Source organism: Cotesia glomerata, linkage group LG2 (genome assembly GCF_020080835.1).
Source record: "Cotesia glomerata isolate CgM1 linkage group LG2, MPM_Cglom_v2.3, whole genome shotgun sequence".
Lineage (NCBI taxonomy): Eukaryota > Metazoa > Arthropoda > Insecta > Hymenoptera > Braconidae > Cotesia > Cotesia glomerata.
The window spans coordinates 2,047,014-2,059,729 of record NC_058159.1 but is presented as its reverse complement, the minus strand read 5'-3'; the positions used below and the strand labels follow the sequence as shown (position 1 = coordinate 2,059,729).

Below are 12,716 nucleotides of genomic sequence, written 5' to 3'. Positions count from 1 at the left end.
GCGTTGAATCACATGATTAATGATTTGTATTTGAAGCTAATAATAATAATAACAACAACAACAATAATGATAATAATAATAATTTATAGTAAATTTTCAGCTTATTAGCTATCCTGTCTAATACAACAATTTTTTTCTCTAATTTTTCTTAATATTGTTAGCCTGTATTTTTTTCCAAGTATAAACAATTTATCCTTAATTCATATCTAAATATTAGGAAAAATTAGAGAAAAAAATTTTTGTATCAGACTGGATAGCCAATAAGCTGAAAATTTATTATAAATTATTAAAACCAGTTTTTAGAAATAATGAAATATTAAAAATAATAATAATAATAATAATAATAATAATTTATTACCAGAAAATCCAGATATTTGGAAAAATACATATTAAATAGTGTACAATACAAAATATCTGTCCTTTAGAGATGATTTCTATATGTACTATAGATGATAGGACTGCACTGAAAAAAAAATTAACTTGATTCAAGAGAAAAATTCTTGAACCAAGAATATAATTTTGAATTGTCTTGAATCAAGACTAAAAATTCTTGAATCAAGTAAAATTTCCTTAAATCAAGAATAATTTTCTTAAATTAAGAATTTTTCTACTTAAATCAAGAATATTAAGTTCTTTAAAATCATATACTTGATTCAAGAACATTTTTTTTTTCTGAATGGCACAGTAATTAACATCTATGATGACCAAATTATTAGCATAACAATTTAAATAATTAAAACTTAAGAACTAATTAACTCTGTAATTTATTCTGTATTTTGTTTTAACCATTGAGTTATTTTCAACTTAATCGATTTTTTAGAACCGTATAACATTTTTAAATGCTTGGTAACCTATTGTAAAATTTCATAGCAACATAGCTAGCACTCTTAAAAAAAATAGTATAGTATCATGATAATTTTTATTATTTTATTTTATCAGTGCCGGAGGCACAAAGTAAATTTTAAAGGAAATGTTTGATTGAAAAAATAAAAAAAACATTTTGACAAATCAAATATGCAACGAATGTCGGAATGTGTAAATGACAGAAGCGCAATGTTGCTCAATTGTAAACTCACTCGATGTTTACTCACGCGTTTTAGTGTATCACGCCTGCAATTTGGCAACATTTTAATAGCGATTGATAGCGCTTGAAATAAAAGAATTTTTTTATAATTAATTCCCGTGAAAATGTTTTATTTATTAATTAATTTTTAATAATAACAATAATTTATTTTTTACAGAATGATTTACACAGAGCAATGCAAAGATCTCAATCAGCTTTAAGTCAACAATTGATGATACTCAGCGTGACTTTACTGTGCCTTGTTTTCACCAGGTACATAGTTAAATTAAAATAATTTTAAATAATTGATTGAGTAGCAACAAAATTACCTCTCTATTTTGAATTAAAATTAACCTACAATTTAAAATCAATCCCGTGCAATTATTCGCGATCTAAAAACCACGAAATTCTCGCTTTAGTACAAACATGTAATATTTAATATTTACCGTAAATATTTAAATTAAAAGATAAAAAATGTTATAAAATAATTCTGAGGAAATTAAACAGTTCAAAACAAACCGGCAAGTAAACATCGACAGCCTCGGGGGTTAAGATACCCTCGGGTCACCCGACTGACCTACTACATAATATATACACTGTATATCTGCGTACGTTATACAAACATGAAAATGCGCGGGAAATATCGTCGCATTTATGGTTAAAGTGTAGTTTGCTTAACTGTACAGCGTATAGTTCTTATATAACAAATTGAAAAAAAAAATCTAAAATTTCTCTCTAGTTTCATAGAAAAATTTTTTATATTTCATACTTAATATTTGCTCATATCGACACAACAAAAATAGTTCGGTAAAAAATTCTAATTTTTTTGATATTTATTAAACGCAAAATTCAGAGCCGACAAGTTAATTTTCTCACTTGCTAAAAAAGCTTGTTGTAAATAAATAAGTCATTAAATTTTTCGGTGGTCAATAATCTGAATAGCCGGGAGCTTGTGAAGAATATATAATGAGAAGATACTGTAATAACAATAACTATACTTATAATAATAATAATAATAAAAAAAATAATATTTTTTACTATAACTTTGGTACGTGCTGAAGCGGCTTACTAAATTTTTTACAGTAAATTTAAGTTAATTAATTAAAGTATGCAGCCTGGAATCCAACGTTACTTACATTTAATACTCACATTTACGTTTTAATATTTATATATTTTTCCTTTGAATTTCTCAGTGTTAATTAATTTTTTTACCATTATGTAATTATTCAAATATTTTTATAACAATGGATTGAAAAAAGTTATTTTTAAAATTAAAAACTAACAATCGGTAATCAAACTCCGATTATTAAAAAAATTCACTTGATAAAGAATACCAATTCGATAGCCACAGGCAGACTTTATTTAATTAGCAGAGACTAAGTATTAATTGCTAATGAATTTCGAGAGCATAACAAATATATAAATAAAAAATAATGATAGGAAATGAGAAAAAGTTCGCGTGACAAATCTCAAGTGGCTTTCGCATTATAAAATATTAACCCGCTCGTCATATAATACAATGTGCTCATTTGACATCGATCTTTCTACGTCATGCCGCACCCACTCAAACTCATTTCACGTATTATCTTGTGTTCAGGACCCGAGAAAAATATCTAACATTATACTCTATACTTTATGCCCTATACCGTACACCGCGCAAGCTTTAAGTTTATATGTATAAAATATACACATATAAATTGGACTTTAGCGTAGATTTTACAGAATCACGTCATACACTTTTATAAGTTTATCTTTTAGTACAGAAATGCAATTAGCAATCTCTTCGAGTAGCTTTACTTTAATGCATTTCAATCTTGATATTAAAGTTAAATATTTTTTACTTTGAAATACATTTTATTTAATATTTTATAAATAGAGTTTCAGGCTTTGATTATGATATACCATTCAAGCAAAAGAGACAACATTTTTTTTATCAATTTAATTTAAAAAATTTTTGCTTGATGGTTTTTCGATATTTTTAATTACAAAATATTTATAATTTGGGTATTTTTGTATTCTATTTTAAAAATATTATTTACTATTACAGAATTAAATTAATAACCAATAAATTATTAATAACTGCTAGAAAAACAATAAAAATTGACTGTTACTAAAAAAAATTAATAAACTATCTTATAGGACCGAATAAAAATTTTAAAAGGCATAAATTCAGGTCAATAGTATATTACACACCTAGGGAAGTAAAGTAAGAAATGTCTCCAGATCACATGTAATTGTTGGCCGAGGCGAAGCCGAGGTCAGCTTGTGATCTGAGCTTACTTCCCGAGGAGCTATTTTTGTCCGACGGAGGCGAAAAGCGGCAACTTAGTTTAGCGCAGCGGGACGAAAGTTGCCACTTTCCGCCCGGAGGGCAAAAAAAATTTTTAAAGGATACTAAATTTAACTTAAGAAAAGAAAAATCATTTAATCGTGTGGCATTACTAATGCCAAAAGGGTGAATTGCTAATTTTAGGCCCTTTTGGCTCTACAGAACGATTTAAATTATTTTTTTTTCTCACGGAAAAAAGGAAACTGTAAAATTCACTCGGATTTCGGTTAATTTTTATAGTTTAAAACAGCACAGCAGACATCGGGGTGGCACAAATCTAAATATCACAAAACTTAATGTACAAAGTGTAAAAGCCACAATTTATAATTTAATATCTAGAATGTGATTAGTAGCTGTCACTATAGTAAATAACGACTCTATCATCTTAAAAAATTACAGTTTCGAACAGTAAAAATTGCCGCTTCAATATATAGTCTATACTGTGAGGAGAAGGAGAAGGTCTCACACTCGGAGAATTCAACATTTGAAACAGTAAAAATTCTACTCTTAAAATATATATTTTACCAGTCCAAGCAAATCAATAATTATAGTTTGATTTTTAGCGTTGCGTTTAAAATTTACCATTTTACTTCGTAAATATTGTCGTTGCTTGTATAGAAATTTAGTAACTGCAGTTTATATTTTTTACATATCATAAGATCATTTTTTAGGTACGAAATGATAAATATCAAAGTCAAAATTCTTAATTATTATACTTTAACATTTTGGACTTTCACATAGCGAATATTACTGTTTGAAATAGTATTTTCTTCCATGTAAATAATAAATTGTAGCATTTAAATGATAAATATTATAAAGTGATTGTTAAAATCTCGATTTTACTTTTTGAAATGGTAATTTTTTCCAGTTGATCATTACTTATTATAAATTGACTATTATTTATTACAGTTTACTTTTTTCCATGCTCTAATTACCTTATAAATGTAAAAAATTACTGAAATAATAATAAATAAATTTTCTCCCCTCCGGGCGGTTGCGTCAATTTTCCGCCCGCTGCGCTAAATGAAAATGCCGCTTTCCGCCTCCGTCGAGGAGAAAAATAATATTCTCACCACGGGCAGGAAATAAGAAAGCCTCAGATTTCTTATTTTCCTGCCCTAGGTAAGAAAAATACTATTTCTTATACGCGTCTTTTAATCTTAAAAAAAAAAAAATTTTTCAAAAATTCTAGGATTGATTTTAAATAAATTTAAAAAATAAAGAAATAAACATTAAAAAAATTTTTCTCATAATAATAATAATTTAAATAAAAATTAAATTATAAAAAATTTTTTTTTAACTTATTCACTTGGTAATAAATATAATGTATTATAATTACACAAGATACTTTAGTCGTGGTCAAGGTGTGCCAGCATGAAAAGTAACGTTATATGGACATAACTGTCACAGTCAAGTGTAAAGAGGGTGGTGGTAGCGTAGCGATAAAAGGGGGCGAGAGTAAAGAAAAAAAAAAGGTACAATAGAGAGTTACCATTAAATCTAAAGTGCAAACTTGCTACGCCCTTATGTACAATATGCGATGAGGGAGTTATTTCTCAACAATATATATATCTATAATATACAATACCACCAGTAGATACTTGCCCGCGAGTAGAGGTTCTTTGACGGTCGAAAAAGCCATGTCACGAGCTTCAGATGCCGGTATCTTTACTTATATCTCGTATCTAACCATATAAATTTATTTTTCATAACTCACTTTTTTTATTATTAAAAATTTCATTTAAAAACTCCGAGCTATTTTAAAAATAAAGTTTCAAGCCAAAGTGGATGAAGTAAAACAAGAAATAATTCGATAGAATGTAAAAAATAATTTAAACTTTCAATAGATGTTTTTTCCCCAAATAAAAAATTAAATATTGCTCGGTAAAAAGAATGAGACGAATGAAAATGTAAAGAGGGTGGCTAAGTAAACTGTTGAGAAAATGGTGGGTTCGCTCAGGTCGCGACAGCTCAGGAAAGCGGAAGAGGCAAGGGGAGTTGTATTGGAAGCTACAGAGCCGGTGTTTACGCCAGAAAACTTTATTTTAAAATTGTCAAACGTCGGGCACTTGTGCTCCGCTCAATCGCGGATAAAATCGAATCCAAGCGAGAATTGTACATCGTGTTTTATTGCTACAGGAGTAGATCCCATTGAACCACATTACCTCCCTCGCTGTCCAGGAATAACTACCCCAGGGACAATAATAATATCCTACGTTTCTTCCTCTTTCTCTTTCTCTTCTTCTTCTGAGGTTATTTTCACTCGCGGGTCGAAAAATACAAAATAACTTTCACTTGCTATGTGTTACGGTTTTCTTGACATTTTTTATGTCCTTGTAAAGAGTTTACAGCTCACCGTTAAACACTTTTCATGTCACAATAAATAATCATTTTTTATTATCAATACACTTTTTTGCGATATTATTTCTCGATATGAAACACTGTTTTTATTTGGATCTTTAAAAAAATCTCGCAATTAAAAAATTTTATTCCAAACTGGCAACCTTGCAGTAATTATGTGACTGCCGTAACTTGTGAACTATAAATAAGTTGAATTTTGCTTTATTAAATAATGACTTTTGTTAAATTGCACTGTACTTTCTTAAATATTGACGTTTTTAAAGATATAAGCTCATGCCGATGTTACACTCATGAGGAGCTTTCATTTGAGTACCCACATGCATTTTCATATATTTTTCATTTATACATATATATAATATATATAAATATATGAAAAATTGATTTGGGTACTCAAATGAAAGGTCTTGATGAGTGTAACATCGGGATGAGCTTATATCTTTAAAAATGTCAATATTTCACGCGATACAAGGTAATTTCTTAATCCCTACTAATATTATAAATGTGAATGTAAGTTTGTTTGTTACGCTTTCACGCAAAAACTACTTAACCGATCATCATGAAACTTTGTACACATATTCTTGGAAGTATTAGAAGTAACATAGGATACTTTTTATTAAAAAAAAAAATTTATTTTTTACGAAAAATAAAAAAATTGTTTGTCAAAAAATTTGAATCACATTGATTCAGTTCTATTGGAATGTAATGATCTTTGATATTTATTGAAAGACTTCAACGCGAGCGAAGCAGCGGGTAAATGCTATGCTAGTTCTTAATGAATGGTTTTGATGAGTGTAACATTTGGATGAGCTTATATCTTTAAAAATGTTAATAGTTTATGATACAAGCTCATTTCTTATTTTCAACGATACCAAATTTAACCATAAAAACTCATTTTATCATATAAATACACGGGCCACAAAATTTTGCTTATTCTCTCAATAATATAGATTACAAAAATTTTAGTTTTTTTCTGGTTCAAAAAAATTTGAGATTTTTAAAATCAGTAAAAAATCTTAATACTAAAAAAAAATCTCACCCAATAAAAAAAAAAATTTTTCTCATCCAAATTCAGACTTATGATTTTTTTATATAAAAAAAAATTCTTATGAATAAAATATCTGTTTAAAAATAAAAAGTAGAGCAGGATTAAAACAGCAAGCATGACGTTAAAATACTCCTGGAAAATCAGTGTCTAAAAATAATCAAAAGGTGAAATATTAAAAGATTTTATTGAATAAAAAATGGACTTTGGTGTATAAACAATATTAAATAAAATAATAAAGAAAAAGTGTCTGCAGTCAGACGCCGAGGGGTTGTGTTACAAAGTGTCGAGTATACCTTACCTAGTCTGAAAAGTATTTGTAAATAATTCTGTATGCCGACTAAAGTCGATTTCCGTCGGGTCACACGAGCCAATAATAGACTCCCAGGCATAATAATATACTTAGATATAATGTACATACAGGACAGAGCAGATCCAACGAAATAGTTTGATACATGTCGGATTTGTGAGAGTCGACAGCCGGTGGTCGTGTGGCCACCGATACCCCCCCTTCGCCTCTATTCTTCATTATCTATCTTCATTCTGCATTCTACATTCTCTATTATACATTTATCCATCTACATGTACAATGTGTCCAATAAGTAAACGGTGATACGATGTAGGCCACCAATAAATAACTAATCGACTGACTAGTCTGCTCTAGACTTTCAACTCTCTTGCTCTCGAGCTTCTTTTAGTTACCCTCTCGCCAGAATCCAGTTGAACAAAAAACAAGTCGTTACTTACCTATTGATTTATCTTTAATCATTACTTTTTTTTTAAATCAAATCATACTTCTAATATTTCAAAATTTTGTTAAATATCAGCAAAACATTTAGTTATTTTTTTTTTTTTTTACTAAATAACTAGAAAATAATTAGATATGTTTATTATATAGTTGCTAATTTAATTTTAATTTATTATTTTTTAACTGATAAATTTTTCTAGCTAAAAAATTTTTTTAAATGATAAATTTTAAATTTCAAAAATAATTTTGTTAGATCAAAAATTTTTCTCTTGATTCAAGTTAATGTTTTTATCAATATAAATCTACAAATATGTCATAAAAGACAATTACATCTTTTTATTATCTTTTTAGTACTATATTAAAAAAAAAAAAAACTAGTAACCTTGTAGTCATTTTGTGACTGCTGTGACTTATGAACTATAAATAAATAAAATTTTGCTTTATTAAGTAATGACTTTGGTTAAACTGCACTGTAACTTCTTAAATATTGACGTTTATAAAGATATAAGCTCATCCTGATGTTATAATCATCAAGAGCTTTCATTTGAGTACCCACATGAATTTTCATATATTTTTCATATTTACAAATATATAATATATATAAATATATGAAAAATTGATGTGGGTACTCAAATGAAAGGTCTCGATGAGTGTAACATCGGGATGAGCTTATATCTTTAAAAATGTCAATCGTTGACAAAATACAACGTCATTTCTTAATTATTGACATTTTTTAAGATATAAGCTCATCCCGATGTTATACTCATCAAGAGCTTTCATTTGAGTACCCACATGCATTTTTGATATATTTTTCATATATACATGTATATAATATATATAAATATATTAAAAATTGATAGGGTACATAAATGAAAGGTCTCGATGAGTGTAATGTCGGGGTGAGTATATATCTTTGAAAATATCCATAGTTCACAAGATACAAGGTCATTTTTTAATTATATTAAATTCCACTGTAATTTCTTAAGAATTGACATTTTTAAAGATATAAGCTCATCCCGATGTTACACTCATCAAGAGCTTTCATTGAATACCCACATGTATTTTGATATATTTTTCATATATACATATACATAAATATATGAAATATATGAAAAATTGATGTGGGTACTCAAATGAAAGGTCTAGATGAGTGTAACATCGGGATGAGCTTATATCTTTGAAAATGTCAATAATTCTTAAGATACAAGGTCATTTCTTAATTATATATCTAGAGATAGAGCATTTTCGAATGCAGCCTAAATATTTATCGTAATAAATTGACTATCGGTGAGAATGATATGAAATCTTGAAAAGGCACAAATTAAAATCAAGACCTTTGTAATGACACTAAATTTTACTAAAAAAGCTGATTTTATCATATGACTATCTTGGACACAAAATTTTTCTTATTCTCTTAATAATATAGATTAAAAATAAATTTTTTTCCCTAAAAAATTAACCCGCTAAAAATGTGAGAAAAAATCGGGTGAATACTGACCTTTAATTTATAGAATAAATGAAATAGTAGATTGAATTTTTTTAAACCCGGAATTATTGAATAAATAAAAATGATTGAATATCCATGGGCTCGAGTCGTTAAAGTTAAGAAGTAGGTTGCATGAATAATCGACTTGAGTTGATACGAGTGTGTCTCTCCAACATGGAGATTCAGGTTACAGGTTACAGGTCTGTATATAATACAGTAACAGTAATTCAAGTCCTGAGGAATCTAAGTTAGCTATAAAGTAAAAGTCGAGTGGAGACTTAACTATAAGTAGACGTCAACAGAACTTCTTAAGTTCCATTCAAGTGAACTAATATTTGACGATAAATAGTCCCCTAAGTAGCTCCTAGTTTCATTCTTATTGTTACAAAAACTGAAAATTTCAGCTGTAGCAGTGTACACCCAACTCGACAGTTTAATATTTAATGTTTAATGTTATACAATAGATTTAATTTTCCCAACTTATTTGAAGTTAATTTAACTTTTTGAGCGGACTCGTCTTGTTTGTCCCAGTGACCGGTTTCTAAATATTTATCCTTCTGTGGTACAAGGTGCCTCCAATCCTGTTAAGCTCAATTATTATTACGGTTGAGTGAAAGGTGGATTAAATAAAATTAAATTAACTTAACTTTAGTTTATTTTATTTTATTATTTTAAATGTTTAAGCGTGTGCGGAATCCAGCACTTTCAGCGAGCAGGTCACAGACAACTAAATTTGTTTCAAAGCACGTATTTCGTGGTGGTTACCTTTTCTACTGTAGGATATGGAGACTTCGTGCCAGACATTTGGCCTTCCCAGCTTTATATGGTCTGCATGATATGTGTCGCGCTGTTAGTTCTGCCAACACAGGTGGGTTCAAAAAACATTTTTATTTGTTGTTATAATTAAAAAAGTTAAAACGTTAAAAAAAAATTTTTATGATTTAAGACAAAATATTTTTATTTTTTTGGGAATTTTAAAAATTTTAGTCAGAAAATTGGAATAATAAGTTAAGAAATATTTTAAAAAATTTTTATAATTTTTTAATTATATGATTTATTATTCTTCAAGCTAGAAAAATGATATTTAACTTTTTTTTTATTCATTAAAAAATACAATAATCATTGAGAAAAATTATTTTTTTCAAAAAATTATCAAAATAACTAATTGACATTTTTAAAATTTTCTTTTCTTTTATTTTTTTTTTTCTACACAAAAAATCAAATATTAATCTGCAAATTTGTGTGGAAAAATTTTATGAATTTTTTTTTTCAAAATTCATTAAAAAATACAATAATCATTGAGAAAAATTTTTTTTTTCAAAAAATTATCAAAATAACTAATTTTTATTTTTTAATTACATGACTTTTAATTTTTTAAGCTAGAAAAATGATATTTAACATTTTTTCTTTCAAATTTTATTAAAAAATACAATAATTATTGAGAAAAATTATTTTTTTCAAAAAATTATCAAAATAACTAATTTTAATTTTTTAATTAGATGATTTTTAATTTTTTAAGCTAGAAAAATGATATTTAAGATTTTTTCTTTCAAAATTTATTAAAAAATACAATAATTATTGAGAAAAATTATTTTTTTCAAAAAATTATCAAAATAACTAATTGACATTTTAAAAATTTCCTTTTTTTTTAATTTTTTTTTACACAAAAAATTAATTAAAAATAAAATGATTAAAAAAAAAATATTTTAAATTTCAATCGTTAGGTAAAAAAAAGTTCTTAAAAACAAAAAAAAGAAATTTAAATTGTCTTTCTCTGAATTATTTGTCTTTACAAGTTGAATAAATAAAAAAATCCGAAAATTTATGTGATAAAATTTTATTAATAATTAAAGAAATTCAAAATTAACCAAACAAAACTAACAATGTTAAAAAAAATTAAAAAATTGTAATTTTATTTAAAAAAAGAAAAGTAGCATGATCAATGATTTGATAAAGTTAATTAATCGACAATTTGTAGAACATACATTGAGACTAGACGTATTACAGTTGGCAGCAATGAGTATTGTCACCCCCGGCAACGAGAGTACCGACACCGACACCGACAGATTGGACGCAATGTCGACAGAATTGCACCCACAGCCGGTTTTTACACCAACGTCGGCCATCCGTCAATCCTCTTGCTCATTCTCCCTTTACTTTCCCGTTCTCATGCATATATATGTTTACATTCATACATTTATACTCGTCCGGGCTTGATCCTCAAAGTGAAGACGAAATAATAAATTATTAACTTGAGCTTTCAAATATTTAAACCGCCCGACTGATAATTCATTCTGGCACTCTTTGTGTGCTTTACCTTAATTCTTTTTATGAAATTACGGCTTCTTATTTCTTTTTCACAGATAAAAAATACAATGTAGCTTCAAATAATGCAAGTAAAAAAAATAAAAGTTGATAATAATAAAAAAATTTAACCTTCAACAAAAGCTAAGTAACGCGTCGTAAAAATCATACTTTTTTCAATAACACAATTTCCTTAATTTTATTATATTTTATTTCAACTTTATCTCTTCTTCCACTACAGAGAATTTTTTTTTATTTTTTAACTATTTGCTTTTATTTTCCTTTTTACGAGTTCCTTTGAGTTACCCTTGTTCTTTTTTTTTTATCTCATAAAACGACGCGTACAAGAAAGAGACTTGTGAAAAAGATAACCGACAAATTGTATAAGACGAATTATTCTAGTTCACATTTTACTTGATAAAACATAACTTGCTAAGAGAAATTTTTTTTTTCCCATTCGAATAAATTTTTTAAATACCCACTTTTGTATTTATTTATTTACTCTGAATCCAATTGTTTGTAATTAGTTTTTTATACAAACAAAACAGAGTACTTAAACTTTAAATTGAAAGTAAATTAAAAAAAATTCTGTTTGTCTGAACTGTCTCTTGAAAAACTTTTATTTAGCTGGAAAAAAATTTTATGGGTTTTTAAAACTCAAGTAATTAAAAATTGCTTGTGTACTTTTATGTTTTATCTCATTTAATACCGAGCGAATTTGTTTTTTCTTAAAAGTATTAGCATTTATTTTATTTATTTCATTTATAATAGCGTTAATAAATGTTGCAATTAACAGCGCATTTATTTTGAGTGACTTTTTAAGATTAAGTGAAGATTAATTTTGAAATTCATAGAAATAGAAAAGTCTTTCTATTTTATTATCGTGAAGTAATGGTTTGAATGAAGTTAAGTCTCCGCAAGCTACTTTGAACATGAATAACTACCCTTTTCATTGGTCGATAAATTATTAATGATAAAGTTAATAAATTACAGCATTTACTGAAGTACTTTGAAGTAAATTTAATTTATTCGCCTACACACGAAGTACTTAAGAGTTAATTTGTAGTTAATAAAATTTACTTCATGTTTGATATTTGTATTATGAATATATAAGTTTTTCTCTTATTTTATGGATAAAAATAAACAATTGAGAAAAAAATTTTTTTGATTAATTTTAGAAAAAAAAATATTTGAATATGAAATAAAGTAAAGTATGAAATACAAATAATTTGTTTTTATATGATTTATTGTAAAAAAAAAAATAAAAAATTTATGTTACTGGAAAAAAAAAAAATGAAAAAATTTTTTTTTTAATAAAAAATAGTCTCCAAAACTTTTTAAACCGAATAGGAGTGAAATCCCAGCGCAACACATAACTTAAAT

General features: G+C 26.8%; 1 protein-coding gene across 3 annotated transcripts in view; it reads left to right on the top strand.

The window, feature by feature from the left end:
- The window catches only part of LOC123259914 (potassium channel subfamily T member 2), a 123,706-nt gene that overhangs the window by 89,021 nt on the left and 21,969 nt on the right, over positions 1-12,716 (top strand). For all 3 annotated transcript variants that reach the window (XM_044720729.1, XM_044720731.1, XM_044720730.1), the window contains 2 exons: positions 1,242-1,336; positions 9,714-9,897. In XM_044720729.1, coding sequence (XP_044576664.1) covers positions 1,242-1,336; positions 9,714-9,897 — 279 coding nt within the window. The remainder of the gene's footprint in view (positions 1-1,241; positions 1,337-9,713; positions 9,898-12,716) is intronic.